General features: G+C 34.1%; 1 protein-coding gene across 1 annotated transcript in view; it reads left to right on the forward strand.

Moving 5' to 3' along the window:
- The first annotated feature begins 906 nt into the window (after window positions 1–906).
- LOC114332576 (glucose dehydrogenase [FAD, quinone]) overlaps window positions 907–23,685 on the forward strand; it is a 28,238-nt gene continuing 5,459 nt past the window's right edge. Inside the window, exons 1-3 of the mRNA XM_028282398.2 lie at window positions 907–1,823; window positions 14,110–14,437; window positions 16,459–17,335. Coding sequence (XP_028138199.1) covers window positions 1,527–1,823; window positions 14,110–14,437; window positions 16,459–17,335 — 1,502 coding nt within the window. The 5' untranslated portion in view covers window positions 907–1,526. The remainder of the gene's footprint in view (window positions 1,824–14,109; window positions 14,438–16,458; window positions 17,336–23,685) is intronic.

Here is a 23,685-nt window from a genome sequence, read left to right on the forward strand (position 1 = left end):
TCTGTGGTGGTGGATAGACTAATTTCAGGGCTTTCTTATGGAGTTTTTGGTTTAAAATTTTATTAATTGTTTGTTCGTTATAGCCATTGTTTACTGCTATTTGTTTAATGATGTTCAGTTCTATTTCGAAGTTATTTTTTGACATGGGAATTTCTGTTAGTCTATGTATCATGCTATAGTAGGCTGCTAATTTGTGTTGGGTAGGTTTATGATATACGGAGAACTCATGTTCTCACACATGTATACACAATTCATCATCCCATCCTACACAACACAAATTAGCAGCCTACTATAGCATGATACATAGACTGACAGAAATTCCCATGTCAAAAAATAACTTCGAAATAGAACTGAACATCATTAAACAACTAGCAGTAAACAATGGCTATAACAAACAAACAATTAATAAAATTTTAAACCAAAAACTCCATAAGAAAGCCCTGAAATTAGTCTATCCACCACCACAGAAAGAACCCAGTACCTTCTGCTCTATACTTAACAATAAGAGCCGAAAGAGAAAGCAACTACAGAGTGGTGTCTACAAACTAACTTGTGGTGACGTCCGAAAACTTACATCGGTCAAACTGGCAGAACCTTTGACAAACGGATAGCAGAACACAAAAGGGCTTTCAACAATAGAAAAACAGACACTTCTACATACGCACTTTACCTTCAAGATCATAATCATTCTTTTAATGAAGAGTTTCAAATTTTGCATATTCAAAATAATGACCTTAAGCTATCTTTATTAGAATCTATGGAAATTAATAAATTAAAAAATACAGATATAATTCTGAATGACCAACTAGAGACAAACAGCTCCCCACTCCTCAACCTCTTCAGTTAAAGACTTTAAAAAGGCAAACACATAGTAAACGAAATCACTTGAGAAAGGCACTTTGCCGAAACAGCTGTAGTCACATAGTTATAATAAATTTTGTGGAAGTATAGAAAACAAACGTTTTCAGTGTTTTATTCTTAGATAAAATGAATGCGTTTTTATAATTTTTTAAAATAATGACAGAAATAATTTTATTCCATTAATCGTTTCTGATAAAATTTTATCGATAAAATAGTCGTTTCGATAAAATATTATATCTGAAATTTTAAAGTGTATGTGGCGGGCATTTTTAACATTTTTATCGTATCTGTGTGTATAAGATTTACTATCTCATCTTAACTCAGCGCGCATATCATGTAGTGTCGCGCGCACAACTACGAATTTGCTGGTCGTGCAACAAATTTTTTCCAGCACAATGACGAAGCCATAATACGACAAACGTACTATAAGAAACTGACTACGCCACTGACGTTGCTATTTTGTAATAAAACACCACATTCAACATTTATCTCCCATACTTTGGACGAGTCTGATTAAGGTCATGTCATGAGTGTAGCTGTATGTTGAAAACAAAATAATTATTGTTTTAAATCTTTTTTAGAGAAAGAAAGTATAATTTTTTTCCAATAAAAACAATATATTAATTAAATAAATGAACAAATTACGTGTCTAATTTGTAAAGAAGATGGATACACTCAGTGCTTATATACCAGATATTGTGTCTCTCGAGAATATACAAGGTGCAGTCGGTTATTTGTTTTTAGCGTCTATGCTTCGTCTGTTCAGTTTAAAAAGTAATTTGGGAAACGAACAACATTATCCTGAAGATTATGGACCAAAACTGCGAGACGGAGATGAGTTTGATTTTATAGTAATAGGAGCAGGATCAGCAGGATCGGTGGTCGCGAATAAACTAAGTGAAAATGCTGGTTGGCGAGTGTTAGTGCTAGAGGCCGGAGGATACCCTTCCTTTCTCAGTGACGTACGTATGTTTACAATTTTTATTTATATGTATATTAAAACAGCTTATTTATATCAAATCATATCTGCTTTTAAAATCTATTTGTGGTAATACATCCTGTATGGTTTAGATATATGTATGTATAAAATATGTACCTATATATTATGTACAGGGTTATTTACTTTTGACTCCCCTGTAAACTACTTTATTTACAGATTTATAAAAAAAATGTAAAATACAAAAGTTACACAATTTTTTTGTGTAGTTTTCGAATATGATAGTAGAAAAACAAAGATTGTGCAAACAAAATGGCCGCAGATGTTAACTTTTAGGACCTAGATTTACGTAAGTCTATACAATGTCAATTGGACCAAGTATAAAAACACAATTTGACACCAAGTGTCGGCTTCTTCTGTAAAACATAGGCGGCACAATAGAAATTAAATAATAAACTATTACTTTTTAATTAAGGTTTAATATTTGTTAAACAGTAATAATTATATAAAATGAAAATAATATGTGAATAATTAATATCTAATATTGTTAATTATTCACATTTCTTTATGAAATTGACAAAAAATATGATAAAATATATATAATAAAAATAATTAATATAAATAAAATATATATAATATAATTATTTTATTTAAAATTATCAACGGGCTGTGTAACTGCCCCGAACTTCTTTCCAAAATATCTCTATTTGTCCCCAGTCGTTCGACTAGGCAGGTGCAAACCTTTTATGTCTCTTTTCATAGATTAAATTATTCTTACAACACATTTATTCCTAGAACTCTTCGATTAGCTAACTCATTAAATAACCTCGAAATTTTTAATATATCAGTTTCCCGCTTTAAAAACCTAATTTCTTCCCTAACTTTTTAATATTTTCGGCCAGAGCTTTTGTATTGTGATTAGTGTTACATGACCTGTATGTATTAGATAACTTAAAACCGTTATACCTTGGAACATTTCCGAATTGGTTTAGGTGATATCTTTTGTTTGTAATTGTACTGACCTAATGTTATCTTATTCTTTTTTGTAACTGTATTACTCATAGAATTATTTTTCCTCAAACCACTTTGTTATGTTATATTACGATAATTTATGTTATATAATTGGTTAACATTAATGTTATATAATTGTATAATTATGTTATATAATTTAGAACACTGTAAAATTTATATCTGAATAGGGCTTGCCCGTGAATAAATAAATAAATAAATAAATAAAAGTACATAAACACTATAGCCCAGTCGGGATTGCATTTGACCTTGCATTAGGAGCTGCCCCAAATTTTATTTTTCTTATCTTTAGGAGGAGTCAATAGTAGTGTAAATTTAAAATCTCGACTGAATTCTGCGTTACTTTGGTCGCCATCTTGATTTTAAACGAGAACCGTTTTTGCTCAATATCTCCGCCATTTTCAACTTTTCGACAAAAAGTATATCAACTAAAATTGTTGAAAATTTAATTTTCTATAATTTCTTTTATTACAACTTTTTTCGTGCGGTCGATATTTTCCGAGTTATGGGGGAAAATAATGACAATTAGAGCATACTTATTTAATTATGTCGTTTATTATTAGTTTTCGACAAAAATGTACCCATCTAAAAATAGAGAGAATTAAATTCTACACAATTTTGATTTCTTTCATTTTTTTGCTAAAATCAATATTTAAGGTAGTATGTATGCCGTAATAGCGCGACCGTAAGACCTGATTGATTTTATAGCAATGGTTTTTGTTCAATATCTACGCCATTTTCAACCAAAATTGTTCCAAATATGATTTGCTAAATTCCTTTTTACCAATTTTTTTCATGCGGTTGATATTTTCCGAGTTAAGTGGGAAAATAGTAAAAAGTGGTGGGGAAGCATAATTATTGAATTGAATCTTGTTTCCGAGCTGTCCCAAATTTTATAATTCTAACCTTTAGGGGAGATAAATGATAGTGTAAATTTAAAATCTCGACTGAATTCCGTGGTTGCATTAGCCGTCATATTGATTTTAATTGAGAACCGTTGTTGCATAATATCTCCGCCATTTTCAGCTTTTCGACAAAAACATCATTCACATCCATATGTGACCACTGGTCTCGTTACTGTTTTGTAGATTCTAAGCTTAGACTTACGATTCAGTAACTTACTTTTCATTCAAGTCTTTGTATGCATAAAAGCACTTATTACCGCTAAGAATCTGTGCATGTATTTCTTGACTGACGTTGTTGTCATTTATTATTGAGCCTAGATAGGGAAAAGTGGAGGCATATTCGTTGGTATGGTTGTCTACCTTCAGATTCTCATATTGATTCGATTTTATGCACTCCATATATTTTGTTTTACTTTCATTTATATGTAGACCAAACGTGGCAGCTTCCTGTTTCAGCTCTATAGCTTTTTCGCTTAATACCCTTTTGTTTCGGCTTACATCATTAATTATGGCAACATCATCCGCATATGCGCAAATTTGCATAGATCTTGTATATTAATACAGCCGTTTATATCCAATTTTTTAACAACAGCTTCTAAAGTTAGATTGAAAAGTGTTGTTGATATGGTATCACCTTGTCTACCTCCATTTTCTATATCAAATGCCTCTGTCATATCTCCATCATCCATTTTAACCATAGCTTTGGAACCCTCCAAAGTCATCCGTATAAGTTTAACTAACTTTATTGGTTAACTTATAGTTGCTTTAACATCTTTTGTCGATCTACTCCATCAAACGCCTGTTTGAAATCGATATACAAGTTGTAAATTATTGGTATATTATATTCAACACATTTTTTTTTTATATTATATTACATTATATTAGATCAAACTACTAAAATTTGTTCAGCGCATACTAACTGAAGATTACCATTATAGTCAAAAAAATTATATTGGTCACCGTGATGATTGCTATTATAACAAAATTGCATTAATTACGATATCGAATAAACAGACTGCGCAATTTCGCATCATCAAATCTGGCATAATATATGAGACATCCTGTATAAACGTATATTATAGTTATTAAAATTTAAAATTGATGATTAAAAGTACATAATACAGATGACATTTAATGTGCTTATTAATTTGAGGATTAAAAAATCACACCACAATTTGAATATAAAAATAAAATAATAAATTGTAAGTCTATGACGACGACACTGTTTATATTGTGTTTATATTGCTTGCCGCCTTTGAAACATGAGAAGGCATTTTGGCAAGATAAGGCAAGATAACGATATGATTTGAGCGTAAGCTCTTCCGAAAAATTTGGCCAATTACACGTCAGTATTGCCCAATAAGATACGTTAAAAAGTAATAAGTCACACCCGCATCCATGTGGACTAATACAAGGAGTGATCAATTAACAACATTTTACAAATGTTTATAGGGTTTATCTTTATTTCTGTGTTCTCCTAGAATTACTGACCGGACCCAAAAAATGCGTCTGGTTCAATTCACATCGTATACACTTTAACTTCTTAAATTCGTTTATACCTTAAAATTTGAGAAGACTTGGATGGTTCGCCCCGGCGCACATGGGAAAAATTAAATATTCAGATGCAAGAAAGTATTAGATTTTAAATTCAATACCTACCATTATTTTCAAAGTAAACAAAGTAATAAATTGTATTGACAAACAATTCTGATGCAATAGTGGTTTTCACTGCAGTTCTGAATAATTAAAGTACTTTGAAGTTCAAAGTACATAGGTACGTGTAATAGTATGGTATAACTAAACCCAAACCCAGACATCCAAAGTGAAAGTTATCCTCCAACACCAAATTATTCTATATGGTCCACATAATGTTCGGAAAAAAAGTCACACCATTTTGAGCGTCGGGTTTGGGGGGGGGGGAGGGGGGAGAAATCGGTAAATTCGTAGTTTTTTACGTTTTTCGTCAATATTTGTAAAACTATGCGGTTTAGAATGAACAACCTTCGATACAAAAATGTTCTACATTAAATTTGAAATAAAAAAGGCCCTATGCATAATCCTTCTAAAATGAACGGTTCCAAAGTTACGGAGGTAGTATAATATAGTTGGTCCAAAAAAAGGCCAAAGTAAAGTTTTCCTCCAACACCAAATTGTTTTATATGGTCCACATATTGTTCAGTAAAAAGTTACACCATTTTGAGCGTCCGGTTTGGGGGGGAGATGGGGGAGAAGTCGGTAAATTAGTAGTTTTTTTACGTTTTCGTCAATATTTCTAAAACTATACTTTAGCGTAAGCAATGCTCTACACAAAACTGTTCTACATAAAATTTAAAACAAAAAAGGTCCTATAGATAATTGTTATAAAATCAACGATTCCAGAGTTACAGAGGGTGAAAAGTGGAGGTTTTCGACACTCTTTATATTTTTTGGGCAATATTATTACTGATGAAAGAACTTATCTTTAATAGGATTGTGTTTTGTAAATAAAATTTGCAACTTGAGTGGCCGATGGTATGTTAGTGATAAGCCTTTGAATAAACGTCAACCTCACCACCCAAAAGCATCATCAATTGCCCAAATAATATAAAAATGATCGAAAACCTCCACTTTTCACCCTCTGTAACTCTAGAACCGTTTATTTTATTACAATTCTGTATCGGACCTTTTTTGTTTTAAATTTAATGTAGAACATTTTTGTGCAGAACATTATTTACGCTAAAGCATATTAGAAATATTGACGAGAAACGTAAAAAAAACTACCAATTTACCGACTTCTCTCCCCCCCCCCCCCCCCAAACAAACCGGTCGCTCAAAATGGTGTAACTTTTTACTGAACAATATGTGGACCATATAGAACAATTTGGTATTGGAGGAAAACTTTTACTTGGGATGTCTGGGTTAGGCCTTTTTTGGACCAATTATACTATACTACCTCCGTAACTTTGGAACCGTTCATTTTAGAAGGATTATGCATAAGACCTTTTTTATTTCAAATTTAATGTAGAACATTTTTGTATAAAAGGTTGTTCATGCTAAACTGCATAGTTTTAGAAATATTGACGAAAAACGTAAAAAACTAGGAATTTACCGAGTTCTCCCCCCTCTCCCCTCAAACTCGACGCTCAAAATGGTGTGACTTTTTTCTGAACATGTGGACCATATAGAACAATTTAGTGTTAAAGGATAACTTTCACTTTGGATGTCTGGGTTGTGCCATTATTTGGATCAATTGTATCATACTATAATATACGTTGCTATGTACGTTAAGTTCAAAGACCATACGAACGGTAATAGATGTATGTACGTTGCTAGGTACTTTCTACTTACCCAGCTTATGCATACGTTCCTATGTACTTTGAACTTTAAAGTACCTGACTTATCTACGTACACGTATTCGTTGGTCATTTGAAAACAAATCACAAAAGGTCAACTCTACGACAATCGCATTCTAGTAGAAAGAACTGTGCACTACAACTAACTCGGACCACTCTAAACGGAGAATGAACCAACCACAAGGAGATAAGAGCTGTGAACTAACCACATCGGAAAAGCTAGATCCACCTTCAACTGGATCTTCTTCAAGATCCACAACCTCCAGATCCAGAACCTGGTTCAAGATAACATATGTTCAGCTTTTCCGCGCTGCTGCAGACCTGATAATGATTGCCATCATGATAGTCAAAATTCATCACGAACAGGCACAACAAGAAGGAACAAATAATTTATTACAAAATAAATAGTTTTTTTTTAATATTCGATGTAGAAGACATGCCATCAAAAATCTTACCAGGGGGTATTCTATGTCATATACGCACCTGAAACAAAAAATATATATTAGATTATTGTAAAACTAAGGGCTTACTTATAAACTAGTGGGATATACCTATTTTTGTAATTTTTTTATATATCATAGTCATAGTAATCTTTATTTCGAAAATTGTACATACATAAAACATACGTAAACATATGCGCAGAGTGAAATATACCTACGTCAAAACAAAGAAAAAAATTACAGAACTCCTGTTACATATTATTTGGACGGCGTTATGCATAACTCGACCAAGCGCCAAAACATAGTTTTAAAATAAATGGCTTCAAAGTTTTTCGTTTCTCAAAAATGCATTTATTAACATATTTGCACAAAATTTTAACAGAAGAATGATCACCGATAACTCTTTTTAGCTGCAAAGTTTCAATATAATCGCACCTACCATATTCTAGAAAAAAAAAAAAATGTCGCTTGGTCTACTTATGCTTTAAATATTATTGTGTCTCAATTTATCAATCAAAGATAGAATAAAATTTTTATTTTTTTTAATATAACGCGGGCACATAAATTTGATACACCCTGTATATTGATTTGTAAATATTTATTAGAAGTAGCTTTCACGCAAGGTGGTTTCTCCTTAATGGGCTTTTCCATGAAGAATTAAAAACATTTTTGTAAATAAAAAGTGAAGTGAAAGTTATTTAGGATTATAATTTTAAACCGATTGTTTATTACGGAAAACGGAAAAGGTAAAACCACAGGTAGATGTAATTATTAGTTTTTAGAAAAATAGAGGTAAAGAGAATTGGAATTTTAAATATGTTTGTTTAATGACAGGAATATTTAGATAATTTCCGAAAAGTCATTAGTTTTGAGTAGAAGTATTGTTTGAAAAGAATGACTGGGTTTTTCGATTGAAACAGAGGGAGGCGGAGAGAGAAATGTTTCTGATTGGCTTGGCAATTTGGAATGGGGAAAGAGAGGTTTGAATGTTAAGACAGTTTTGGAAAAGAAAGATTATTGTGTTACCGGCATCCGAAAGAAGCAGTCAAAAGTTTTCGTGAGTAGTTCAGAAGCAAGTACTAGTGTTTTGTTTTGATAGTGAGAGTAGCCGAAAAGTGGTACGAGAGACAAATCAAATCGAGAAGAAATACCTCTTTGATTCTGTAAAGTCCAAGAGAGTAAGTTACAAGAATTATCATTATTAAAATTATTTGTAACACCAAGTAAAAAAGATGCTTGGGTCTCAGGAGATTATTGTTGAGAGAAAGAGAGGAGAGAGATTTGGAGTTTATTGAACGAGTACTGGTCAAAAGGAGCCTGGCTTGTGTTTTGGGAGAAATAGTTGCTGGTTTGCTGCTGGATTTTTGCTGAGAACGGAGAGGGCTTTGATTGGTAGCCCAACATAATCAACAAGGAGGAGCTGTTTGGGTCAAGAGGAGACATATTGTGTGTGAATCAAAAAGGTCAGTCAATAACCTATGTGATAGATTTTTTTTATATAATCAGAAGTTAAATTTTTTTACGTAAAAGCATATGCATTTAAGATTCCAACATTTCAAAAATTTAATAGGAAGTACAAGTAATTTGCGAATACCAAATTTGTTTGTTTAGCTTGTTTTATTAATAGTATCAAGAACAAAGCGATAAATATTTGTTTGAATTAGATTAATTTATATGGTAAAAGTTTCTTTTGGACAGTTATGCCCACAGGATTTAATTAATAAATTTACAGAGCATTGCTTTTGATAATAAAGGTATTTGTATGTGTTTATTTATGATTTTTCTATTTATTTCCTTTTCCTATTTTATTCCGATAAGGATCAACTAAGAGATACTGAAGCGAGAAAGGATAAGTATAACCTCAGAGAATTTAATTAATTTTTTTTGGCAAAAGGCACCCTGAGATTTTTTCTTAATAATTTTTATGTATGATTTGCGTTAATTAAATAATTGATCAAATAAACAATAATTAATATCAAAGTAATAAGAAGCAGATCATAACAATATATTTTAGGAAGTTTAGCTGTTATACATTACTAGACCAACTACCATTTATGTCGTTTGGTCTATTAATGCAAAACAAAATATTGCGATATGCCTCTTGTAATCACGTAACAAAGAAACTAGTATTTTTTTAATTTATACGTTAAACGTGTATTGCTACAACATAATCAATTCAATTATCATTAAATATATTTTTTTTTGCATTTTATTGCTCTAAATTTATTTTACAATTCAATAGCGTTAATTCCAATGCATTTAAAATTATATCAATAAAAAATTGGTGTATACTGAGTTTTTTCTGTTCTCGACTGAAACCTGCTCATTATTTGAAGATAATTCCTCAATTTAGAAGTTTAATAACGAATAATACACAATAACGAATAACAATATAGTTACTTTTATTTGCATACACAATGCAATACTTGGTTGCACATTAACCGCTTATGTATGCTCATGTCTCTGACATGAGCGACCATTAAATTTTAATTTTTCAAAATTTTTCAAGCACTCGTGAAGTTGGTATTTGTATAAAAGCGTATAAATATCTAAATAGCGGTAAAATCTTTTCTACATTTTTTCTTCTAATTTTACATCTATACCTTTTTTTATTGCCAAGACTGTGTTGTTATTGTAAAATGATATTTATTTATCTATTAACTTGCAGTAGGGACCATTGACAATTCACAAATTGAATTTTGTTGAAGTGTTAAAAATCTGTTGTTATTCGAAGCGTTAGTCACTAACTAACTTAGCGTTAGTGTACTAAACAGCGGTACATACATACCTTTTTTTATTACTGAGCCAGTGTTAAGACATTGTAAAATGAGATTTATTTTTTAATAACTTGCAGTTCGAACCATTGACAATCGATACGAATTGAATTTTGTAGAATTTTCAGTATTTTGTTTTTATACAAAGCGTAAGGGTATTTGAAGCAGTCTGAAGTGAATCGTGTTTTTTTATTCTTAGAACTATTGTATGCCTTGTATAGAGATGTTATATAGATTATTTGTGTTTTTCAATTTAATTATACATAAACACAACATTTTCAGTTTAAAAAAATTCGATCATTTTGGCGCTTAGTCTACTATTGCGAAACTAAAAATGGCCGTTATGGATATAGTCTTGTTATGCAAAACTAAAAACCCTTAATAGACAGAATGTCGCTTGGTTTAATTTTGTTTTTCTTAGTAACCGTTAATGTGATAATAACAGGGATTTTTTTCAAGATATTTTTAGCTATGTGTCACCAGAATCCGCTGTTATCTCGATTTTAAAGAAATGGCGTTTGGTCGAGTTATGCATAACGCCGTCCATTTGAAATCATAAAATTAATACCTCATATGGTTGGAAAGTACTTTGGAAAGCGAGCTTCAGGAAGAAGGAAAACATCCTGGTTAAAGAACCTCAGAACCTGGTTCAACGCAACATTTCGGCGCCGCTGCAGGCCAGATAAAGATTGCCATGATGATCGAGAAATTCGTGACGGATAGGCAGGCACATCAAGAAGAAGGTCGGAGTTATCAAGAAGAAGAACGGAGTTAACGTCTACTCCAGGGTAAACAGCTACTCTTTTAAAGCAGTTGTGGAAGTGATGGTTTACTAGAATGAAGTCAATTTGGTTTCTAACTTCTTCTTCTTCTTCTTTTGCCCTTTAATTCGTCCAATTCTGAACATAGGCTTCCCCCAGTTTCCTCCATTCGCAACAATGACAGTACAATTGGAAGAAACCACAAAACCCATACCAATTAATAGAGGAGTGCGACAGGGAGATGTTATTTCTCCTAAACTATTTACATTAGCACTGGAAGATGTTTTCAAAACAATGGAATGGACAAATATGGGAATAAACATAAATGGAAAGAAACTAAACCACCTAAGATATGCAGACGATGTAGTAGTCATAGCATCAAGTTTTGAAGAACTACAAACCATGCTAACCGAACTAGCAAATGAATCCGAACAAATAGGTCTAAAATGAATTTTGCCAAAACAAAAACAATGACAAACACACAAGACAATAGAAACGTAATACTAAACGACACCACAATAGAAGCGGTTAATGATTTGGGACAGATTATAAAAATAAATAAGGAAAACCAAACAGCGGAGGTAAAAAGAAGGGTCAGATTAGCCTGGGCAGGATTTGGAAAATTAAAATGGGTCCTAAAGAATAAAAAAATACAACAATACTTAAAAACAAGAGTGTTTGACCAGTGCATACTCCCAATTCTCACATACGCATGCCAAACATGGACCTTGACCAAGGCAAACATGGATAAAATAATAAAGACACAAAGAGCCATGGAGAGAGCAATGTTAGGAGTAAAATTGACAGACAAAAAGCAAAACAACTGGGTCAGAAATAGAACAAAAGTCAAAGACGCAGGCCAACATATAACCAGGCTAAAATGGAGCTTCGCAGGTCATAACGCTAGACAAACGGACAATAGGTGGAATAGCACGATACAACAATGGAGACCATGGACAGGAAAGAGAGCAAGAGGACGACCCCAGATGAGATGGGGAGACGAAATTAAAAAGATAGAAGGAACGCACTGGTTTCTAACTATGTGATGTTTATTGTTTTCCGTGGATTTCCATGTATATTTTTTGGGTGGCAGATGTGTTTTTAATGCGTAGTTTTTCTTCCTGACAGAACTGTACGAACAGATCTTCTCGTTCATTACTTTGTCTCAATTCAAAATGTCCTACAATACCGCTCATTCTCCTAGTGTTCTCACCCAGTTTTGAAAAATTGTGAAAACGTTGAATTATCCACGTCCGTCTGTCTGTCCGTCAGTAAACTCAACTCCTACGTCATTATATCCGGTAGAATGACCAATGAGGTGTCGAATGAAAGATTATAATCTAAGGATGGTACTAAAGGTGAGACATTTGATCTAGGACTTCCGGTTTTAGAAATGCGACCGGAAGTACTATTTTAAAGTCACCGAAATAGTATAAGCGATATATTATTCAACGTGCCTCAGCAAGATAAGAAAAAAAACTTTTAGTTTTTACATCATTTCCGGTTAAAAAGTTTTAAACCGGAAGTGCCATTTTATACTCGCAGAAATAGTACATGTGACATATCAATCGAAGAGTATTGAAAAGTCGAGTTTGAGTCTTTAGTCCCGGTTTTGAAATAATTTCCGTTTAAACAATTATGACAGAAAGTTTAGTAAAAATCACTCAAAATTAGTGAGATCGTATATCAAAGTTAGTATAGCAAAGTCACACGAAGAGTTCAAATATAGACTTCCGGTTCTATGTTCGATCACTTAAGTGAGAACCTAGGACTTACGAAATCCAATTATTTGTTTTGGCATTAAAGTCGCCAAAAATGAATTTACTTCGCAATTCTTCGTAAACGTGTTCGGCCTTGTATTGGTTTATTTGCCTTAGGTGCATATAATTGGATTATAATAAACGGCTGATTATATTCAGCGGTGTGATGGATGACCGAAGTTATCGTTAACGTAAAGTTATCCTGTAGTTATGTTATAATCCTCGAATTGGTGTGATGTATCATACTTAACTTAACTACTTGCGTTATTTCTTGACAGTTCTTGAGTTATCTGGTATATCAACTGTCACTTTATAACGCGACGTTAAACCTCAAGTTATGAGATAACTTTGTAGTTATGTAAGAATATGTAAGGTTGGGTTCATCTTTTGACTTGTTTTTAGACAGAAATCAAGTGAATTTAGAAGCTAAGAATTTAATAAATAAGAATAGAAGGGTAATACAATTTTAAAAATGATGCAAAAATCAAATAGAGAGATATAAGTTGAAATTTTATTTTAAGTATCTACTGAGTTTTCTATCCAGAGTTGCCAGATGATATTTTATAAATCCCCCACTTAGAAACTGAAATTCCCTCAAATTGAAGCTCAAATATGCCACATTTTAATTATTGCCGCATTTTAATAAATTTAGTAGTCAAATGAAGAGAACAGTACACCAAAACTATACTACTTATCAACGAGGGCCCTGGAAATAATTAATAGTTCCTATGGTCTTTATTTTATGGGAGTATAATCACCGGTATAATATACGCAGTTCTATGTACATTCGGAAATTTAATTTACCATGACCCCTTAAAATACTCCATAATTTTCCGCCCCCAAAAAATCCCACTACAATTTCTGCTTACAAAAATTTCCACGCTTTCAAATTACCCCAAAATTGTGGGAAAATACACCAATCTGGCAACCCTGTTTCTATCTACTGTATGAAACACCCCCGAACCCGAACAGCTGTTTGCTGTTCGGTCATCGACGGTGGCCGACGATGGGGTTTTACTTTTACGGTCATCTACTATGTTCCGAACTATCTCTCGCGCTCACTCCAACTTGTACTATTTCTACATAAGATTATCTTTGTTACTTCAACCTTTTTTCCTCAAACCTTATTTCTAAAATAACGTTGATCAAATAACTATCTCATAACTCTGACCGATACATCACACCGAATTTTACCTAAATAATTATGGGCATCGTTATTCCTGAGAGTTATCTTAACTTTAACTCAAACGTTAAAGTTAACTTCGGTCATCCATCACACGACTGATTATTTGAAGATTGTTCCTTTTTAGATACCAGCATTCCTGTTCAGTTTACAAGGCACCGATGAAGACTGGCAATATAAAACCGAACCTTCGGAAACATCATGCTTGGCTTTCAAAGATGGACAATGTCGTTGGCCAAGGGGGAAAGTGTTGGGAGGTACCAGCACCATTAACGCGATGTTGTATATGAGAGGAGATAAACGAGACTACGATCATTGGGCGGAACTTGGCAACGTTGGATGGGACTGGAATAGCGTACTGGAACATTACAAACAGTTGGAAAATATGAAGTATTTGCATGCTAGTGAACAGTATGGAAGAGATGGACTGTTGGAGTTAACCAAGTATGATTCAGGTAATCATTTGGTTTTAAATTATGACCTGTTATAATGATTTTCAATTGATTCTACATTAGGTACAACAGATTTTTTATTAGAACACCTTTATCACAATCCTGTAAACTTTTACCTGTAGTAAAATATAACAGCTTTGTGGAAAAATAACTTTCAAAACTTTATGAACATAATTTAAATCTTATCAAAAGCTGATTTTTAAACAAATTAACCAATATCTTTGATTTTTAAGTTAATAGTTGACGATATTTAATGTTACAGTTTCAAATGCCACTAATATCGATTATGAAACATTTTAGCAAAAGTTTGACCTGTAATTTACCGGTTTATCTATTAAGATGATTATGAATTTCTTGAGATGATGGCAGGTTGTCTAATTAAATTGCCGAAGAGGAAGGAGTTCAATTTTATACTTTATAGTTGGATGCAACACCATTGTGAAAGAGTAGATGGTAGAGTGTCTGTAGGACGACCTAGAAAAAGGTGTAAACATGCAGTCAAAGAGGATCTGGAGAAAATGAGAGTAAGAAAATGAGTGCACAGGATAATAGTGGGAAATAGTGGCACAGGTCCGACAAACTTGGAAGGCAATAGTAAACATACTAATCGCGGCAAATACTCACAAATAGTTGTAACGCCGTTGGTGATGATGATGATGACAATGCATTATCATTATCTTTGCCTTGATCTTATGCAGGTTGGCTTTTTAGTTTTCCATAAGTTTCTATCTTGGACCATAGCAATGGTCCATTGGTAGGCATGTTTTGCCTAAGATGCTCACACTAGATCTTCTTTGGCATTGCTTTCTTACTTCTCCCATAAACTTGCAGATTCTTCCTACTAAAGAGGAGATAAGCTGGACGTAACGTAAAATATGAGCTGAGAGATGGTCCAACACAATTTAGAAGGAATCATATACTGTAAAAATATTAAAAGATCGGATGGCATGGACGGGTGATATTAAGCAAACTGAAGATTTAATGTCAAAAATACGAAAGTAAGATGGGATAAATGGAGATGAATGGGAGAGGTCTATATTAATTTACTATAATTGGGAAATACGCCACAATTTAAGTTGGAACTAATTTTATTGACGTTTTTGTTTCTACTCTTTTCTACTCCAATAGTACACAATGGCCCTATAGGGCCCCAATTCAGGAAATTATTAACAGCATTCAGAGTAGAAAGGCTCCAACGAGTACTCTTCAAGACACGGAGTACTAACTGCTAGCGCTCCAGCGTCAGTAGGGTCCCATTCCTCATAGGCAGGCCAGTTGATACAACAACCAGGCTCTCCGTGGAAGAGTGTCAGTTTGACAACTCTTCCAGGAATCAATTTTGAGGGTCCTATACCTCCGCTCACCGCTCAGGGCCCAAGTACCCATTGTCCGATACCATAACGTCCTCAACTTAGGCCCTCTTGGCCCCAAAACTACCTCTCCTTTCAATCCGTCCAATAAGCACCAGAAATAACAAAGGTACAGGACACATTTTCTATTTGGACCTCCAAACGGATTAGTCCATCCTTCGACCTGCACATCTGGCCTATGATACAACACTCGTAACATCTAACGAAATTAAAACTCTACCACTTGTAGCCACATTTATACCTAGAGACCCAAGCAGGTAAACAGGCCTCTTGCATCCATAGCTTCAGGCCGTTAGAGTCGATTTGAGGGTCAATCGGTCAAGCAGCAGAATCTATTGTTACTTCTCCCAGGAACTTCACCTTTCACCTTCACCATGCCAAATACAAACATTACGAGTAAAAAATCAGGCAGAACTGAAATCAAACCCCCGTCGAACGACGAGACAGAAACGGTGGAGCAACTGGAAACAAACTCGAATAGAGTAGAGAGAAAATACTCTTCCTCCACCACCCAATCTATATTACTCATGTGAAGGGATAATGGGCTATAGATAGATGTGGCGAACTTAAAAAATCAGTAAAATCATCTTCAACTTTGGTTTAGATTGTAAATTGTTTACCCTACACTTTATAAATGAGTATTTTATGTTTTAGGTCATCCTATAACGCAAGCCATTACCGAGGCTAACGAACTTTTGGGATATCCCGTCCTCGCTGAAGAAAATCCTGAACGCCCTTTAGGTAGCATAATAGGGTCGATGACTATCTCAGAAGGTGCCAGAGAAAATTCGGCCAAAGCATTTTTAGGTAGGATAAAAGAAAGAGTAAATTTATACTCTGCCATCCACTCTTATGTCCAAAAAATAGTAATCGATCCAGAAACAAAATCAGCCAAAGCTGTGGAAGTTAAAATAGGAGAAAAAATAGTTACTTTGAAAGCCAAAAAAGAAATTATTCTCTCAGCGGGCGCCATTAACTCGCCCCAAGTTTTAATGTTGTCTGGATTGGGACCCAAAGAACACCTCCAAGAATTAGGTATACCTGTTATCAAGAATTTGCCGGTTGGATATAATTTGGAAGACCATGTAATACATATAGGATTTGACGTCAGTCTAAAAGTAGAGTCGCTTCTAATACCCAATAAGCTGGGCACGATATACAAGTATTTCAGGCACAACGAAGGAGAATTAGCTGGAATCAGTATGACGAACTTATTAAACTTCATAAATACCAAGAACGATTCCGCATATCCAAACATTTGTTACCATTATTTCTTTTGCCCACCTTCTGATCCTTATTTACTTCCTGAAATAGCTAAAGTTTCTGGTCTTACAGATGAAATATTCTTAAGTAAAAAAGATGCCGCATATAGTAGACCATTTCTTTCATTATATTCGACAGTTTTGAATCCCAAATCGAAAGGAAGAATTCTTCTCAGAAGTAAAGATCCAGGAGAAAAACCGCTCATTCATGCTGGGTATTTCACAGATCAAAACAACGAGGATATTGAAGTAATGTTAGAGAGTATAAGGTAATTTAACATCATCATTATCGTCATCGTCATCTTATTCATTGTCATCATCAATGAACTTATAGAATAACTACATCTTTCCCTTTACACTTAGGCCATTAATAAAGGGTTATCGAGAAAAATGCTTATGGATATAGACTGTTAAAATAAAATAGGTTGTAACATTAACCCTTCCAAAAATTACCGTTTTTTTAATGGCAAAAATATTAATCATTCAGACAGTTGCAATCAGATTATAGTGTAGTGTGTGTGTTGAGTAAATGTCTTGTTACTTAGTAAAGTTAAGCGGGAGTTAAGCGAGGCCCTCAAAAGATCGAAAAACGGTAAAGGAGAGGAGGTAAAAAAACAGGACCTGGAGACATACCAATTGAGTTGGTAAAGTACGGACCAAAAATATTACATGAGATGTTGGTTCAACTATTTAATAAATGCTTAAAAGGACAAAATATCCCTGATGATTGTAATGTTGGATATATCAGCTCAATATAAAAGAAAGGGGATAAACTCATATGCTCTAATTATCGGGGAATAACTGTTACCAGTTCAGTGGGGTTGTACGGTCGAACGATAAAAGAAAGAATAGAATCAGAATACGAAGACATGGAAGAACAAAATGGATTTCGTGCAGGAAGATCGTGCACGATAATATAATCGTTCTGCAGCAGGTAATAGAACAACGTAAGGCAAGGAATCTATCTACCCATATATTGTTTATAGATTTAGAGAAGGCATACGATACGGTACCTTTAAAAAAAACTGTTTCAAACATTGAAGAAAGTAGGTCTCATTCAGTAGAGAGTATGTCGATGCTATCGCAAATATATACAAAAATACAAGAAGTGTCGTTAAAGAAGGAAACTTTATATCTGAATCATTTCCAATAACAAAGGGGCTTAAACAAACACCGATCTGTCTCCGACCTTATTTAAAATATATATTCAATCATTTAGAGCAGTGGAGGAAACAAGTACTACACACCTATCCGGAATGGGAATAGACATAGGCGGTGGTAAATGTCTAACAACTTTGTTTTTCGCAAATGCTCAGGTAGTCGTATTGAATGATTAGGAAGACATGGACTACATGTTTAGAAAACTAAAGAAATAATGAAGTAAAAAACAGACGTACTCTCAATCATTTACTGTAACTTCCGACGACCGGTTTCGCTCTCTAAAGTATGCAAAGCATCTTCAGGTCAACGGTTACAAGTCACTAAATGCTACAAATAAAATCCAGAGTTAGAACAATGTCTGGTTGTAAAAGATGCTAAAGATCCATAAGATCAAGCCAATATTGAACAACATACATAAAAAAGACAGCAGACAAATACATATTCATGTACATTCCGGGGCGGTAACAAACGTCCCCAAGCTCACAAACACATGCAGATGTATACCGTCTGTAATCATGTAATGATAACGTGTCGTACTTACATTCGGTTACAATGAGCCACTTTCTGAGTATTCATTAACATAATATCTTGCTTAAGTTATGCTAACGGGATAAGGTGGCATAGACGGAGAATGTTGTAAAGGCTAACAAGTTTATGGAAATTGGAAATTTTTGAGGGAGATGAGATAGTTGGTGAAAGACAACCAACAAATCTGTGCCTGTTATTTTGTTTGTGAAGTAGACTAACGTGAATGTCATATATACAATTTTAATATGTGATGGTTTTAAATAGTTTTATATCTATTTATTAAAAGACTTCTATTAATGTATGTGTTAGTGTAAGACATTGCACTAACACATACATTAATAAATAGAAGTCTTTTAATAAACAAAAATAAAAATATTTCAATAAATAGAAATAAAAATATTTAAAACTATCACATATTAAAATTGTATATATGACATTCACTTTAGTCTACTTCACAAACAAAATAACAGGCACATATTTGTGGGTCGTCTATCACCAACTATCTCATCATCATCATCATCATCAATGGTGCTACAGCCCTGTGAAAGAGCCTCGACCTTCCCAAGTGTATTACGCCAGTTAGACCTATCCATTGCCAACCGTTGCCAGCTTGCTGTGCCTATTTTTCTCCCATGCTCATCTACACCATCCTTCCATCTAAGTTTTGGCCTACCCCTATTTCTACTTCACACAGGTTGTGACATAAGGATTCTTCTAGGAGGGTTGTTATGCTGTGATCTTGCTAGATGTCCTGCCCATCTTAGTCTCCATATTCTTATAAGTGATACTACGTCTTTATCACCAAATATATGTTTATATCTGTGGTATACCTCGTAGTGATGTTGAAAAAGTAACTATTCGTTACAAAGTACTCGTTACTTACGAATACCGAAAGTAACGATTACTATACAGAGAGGCAAATCGTTACTTTGATTACTCTGATTACCTACTTCGTTACTTCGTACCAATCTTATCAGAGCTAGTAACGACTATTGTATCTACTTTGATTACTCTGATTACTTCGTTACTTCATACCAATCCAATCGTATTAGAGCGAGTAACGACTATTGTATCTACTTTAATTACTTTGATTACTCTGATTACTTCGTTACTTCGTACGAATCGTATCAGAGCGAGTAACGACTATTATATCTACTTTGATTACCCTGATTACTTCGTACCAATCGTAACAGAGCGAGTAACGACTATTGTATCTACTTTGATTACTTTGATTACTCTGAATAGGTACTACGTACTTCGTGAAGGTCGTTATTATATCGGAATACCTATACAAAATACCTACCTGCTGAGAAATACGATTCTCGATATGATTACCGGTACTCAGATACAAAAGTAATCATAGTAATCAAAGTAACGAATACTATAAATGATTACTTTATACAAAAGTAACGATTTGTAACGAATACTCGAAAGTAACTATAATCAACATCACTAATACCTCGTAGTTGTCCTCCTCCTCCACAGTGGCGTGCTGGCCATATAAATGAATCGGTGCAATCACCGAGAGGCCGCGGCCTCTTGAGGCCGGTCAAATAGGTTTTTTCACAAAAAATTTTAGATGTAACAAAAAAAATATTTAATTTCTAATTGAATGTTAATTTTGCTAATAATATACTCACGGACAAAAATATTTCATATGCATGTGAAATGAAATTTTTGGTGCTACTATCTTTAGCCCCCCAGTATCATAGCAATAGTATTCCTTTTCCGAATGCGATTTTTTTAAGTGTCCTATAAATGCTATAATCGGATTTAAATCTGATCTGCGCTATATGCTGGCCAATATAATTTTTAAATTGAATCTCACAACCAGTATGTCATATCCAATGTGGCTTGCAAATGGCAAGATATGATCTAATAAAATGTTTCCAATGTACATGTCAGCTGGCATTCGCCTAATCACCTCCACGTGTTCGGTATGTCCTTTCAACGCTCCGTAGCACTATTCGCCACCACCAAACCTAACGCTCTGTATGAGGTTACAACTGGCATACTGTTCACTAACTCTTCTGTAGACGAAGTTTTGTCAATCTTGCTTCCATATAATGAACGGTATGCCAGATGTAACCTCATACAAAGCGTTAATTTGGATGGTGGCGGCATAGTGCTATGGAGTGGTATTTCGTGGAAAGGAGATACTACCGAACTTGTGGAGGTGATTGGGTGAATGACAGCTGATGTGTACATTAAAAACATTTTAGAAAATCATGTTTTGCCATTTGCCAGCCATATCGGATAACAAATTCGTGTTAATGCACCATAACGGAGGTCTTTATGTCGGTAGAAGAGTGAATACTTACCTTGGTGAGATTCAATTTAAAAATTATGTTGGCCACCATATAGCCCACATCAAATTTAAATCCGATTATACCATTTATATAATACTTTAAAACATCGCATTCGGAAAAGAAATCTGATTTCTGTGACACTGGGGGCAGCACCAAAAATTTCATTCCACACGTTAATTTCAAAATATTAATGCAATATTTTTGTCCGTGGGTGTATTATTAAAACATTTCAACACCATTTAATTTTTTTTTAATTGTAAAATACAGTTTAATTAAGTAAATGAATGAGACTATATACATAAATAGATTGCTACAGATTTATTTTCATACATACAAGTATATTTATGGTTTTCCAATTTCCTTCAAACTCTGTAGAATAAAAAATGGAAACACGTCTTGCACATTTTTGACGGAATTATTGGAAGTATCGAAAAACGCTTTTATCAAGACAAATCGTTTTATGATGATTTCTGCCTTACTGCATACAATATTGTCATATATGTCATTTATTATTTGTAAGATTGCTTATTATTAAATAAAAAAATATAGCAAATTAAAAAACTCGTTGAATTCAAAGTTTTATGTTTTATTTAAAAATAATTTATATTTTTGTTTTTTTGATTTTATAACTAACGAATGAAGCATCCTGATAATAGAAGGTAAAATGAGGATGGGAGGCCGCTTTTCTATAAAACCACCGGGCCGCTTAAAAAGTTCCAGCACGCCACTGCTCCTCCAAATACCATTTTCACAGATGCCACCGAATATTCCTCTCAGGATCCTTCGTCTGCCTTGGAGAAGGTTTTCAGAAGGCTGCTCTATTCAGAAGGTTTTCATCTGCCTTGGAGATGGTCTATGTCTCCGATCAATATGTCGTAACAGGTTGAATAAGGATTTTGTATATGGTTATTTTTGTTTTTTGGCTTAAGTTTCTGCTTCTCATATGTCTACTCAGTCCAAAATGGCATTTGATCGCTAGGATTATCCTTCGCTTAATTTCTTCCGTCATGACCTTCTCCTTGGTGATCAGGGAGCCTAAGTATGTGAATTTGTCCACCACTTCAAAGGTAGAGCTATCAACAGTGAATTGGTGACCGATGTTTCTGGCTCTATTGTTGGGTGTTGATGCCAACATCTTAGTTTTCTCCTCGTTTACTTTCAGGCCCATATTTTTCGAGGCATTTGAGAAGGTGGTATACATTTCTTCTAGTTTGCGTGTTGTGCGGGCAACTAGGTCCACGTCATCTGCATATGCCAAAATTTGGGATGATTTATTAAAAATATTTCCTCTGTTGTCTATTCGTGCATCTCTAGCCGCCTTTTCCAGAGCTATATTGAAGAGGAGACACGCCAGCGCATCTCCTTGTCGCAGCCCAACATTTGTTTCAAACGCCTGTGATTGTTCGCCCTGTATTTCGACTTTGCAAACGATTTTACGCATTGTAGCCTTAACCAATCTTATCAGTTTATCACGGAAGTGGCATTCATCCATGGCTTCATACAATTTATTTCTTAGGACACTATCATAGGCCGATTTAAAACGAAAACGATTTAAGACAAAAAACGAAATTGACAATCTATCGAACCTTCGTAGAGCCTATTATGACTTATGGAGCAAAATTTTGGCAGATCACGAAAAAAAAAAGAATAAGAATAGAAGTAGTAGAAATGGATTATCTATTAAGGACGGCGTGTGGTATATCCAAAAAAAGATCTCATCAGGAATGAAGATATTAGAAGGAGGACAAAAACTGTATATTCCAGTGTAGATAGATTTGAAACGAGACAACTAGTGTGGTATGGTCACGTGAAACCAATGAATGAAGATAGTTGGCCAAAGAAAGCTTTAAATTACATACCACAACAAAGAAGAAGCAGGGGAAGGCCTTTAGTTGCCTGGGTAGAAAATGTACGGCACATAATGAGAGACCATCAAAGAAGACGAATGTGTGGAGAGAAAACAATGGCGGTCGAAATGCCAGAAGCAGCAGAGGCTGTAGGAACCTCGTATAGATATAGGTATAGACTTAGTAAAGTTGACTTCATTGAATTTACAAATAGGCGCTTATTTTAACCGAACGTCTGTGGTCACTCAGGTGAGTACCGATCCCACATGGATGACAATTACTTTTATGAGGAAACAGTTTCAAAACTGACATTTTAAACTTCCCTGGTTACTTCCCTGTAGTTTTCTACAATGGGGTATGGCCACGATGATATTTACTATGTTTGTAGAAATGCTTTGTAGTTACTGGGAGGAAGCAGTGTTTTAGGTCAAACAACTGAAGACGGGCGGCCATCTAAATGCACAACACATTTTTGACATACAAGAAGAACAGATTAACTAGTTTTGATGGGAAATAAGCCATAATGTTACTAAAAAAATTATTTTATTAACCTTTCGACGTCCAAATCTGATGCGGTTGTCAAAATCCTACAAATCTTAATGAATTAAACAAAAATGTTGTCGGGAATTACTCTCCAAACTAATACCAAACTCTGACCTTAATATGTACATATGTTATTTTAAATTATAAATAATATTAGTAATACACAGATGTATAAATAATACTAAAATATACAATATGCACTAACTCGATATGTTATCGACTTACTAATCG

This window comes from Diabrotica virgifera, chromosome 3 (assembly GCF_917563875.1).
Source record: "Diabrotica virgifera virgifera chromosome 3, PGI_DIABVI_V3a".
Lineage (NCBI taxonomy): Eukaryota > Metazoa > Arthropoda > Insecta > Coleoptera > Chrysomelidae > Diabrotica > Diabrotica virgifera.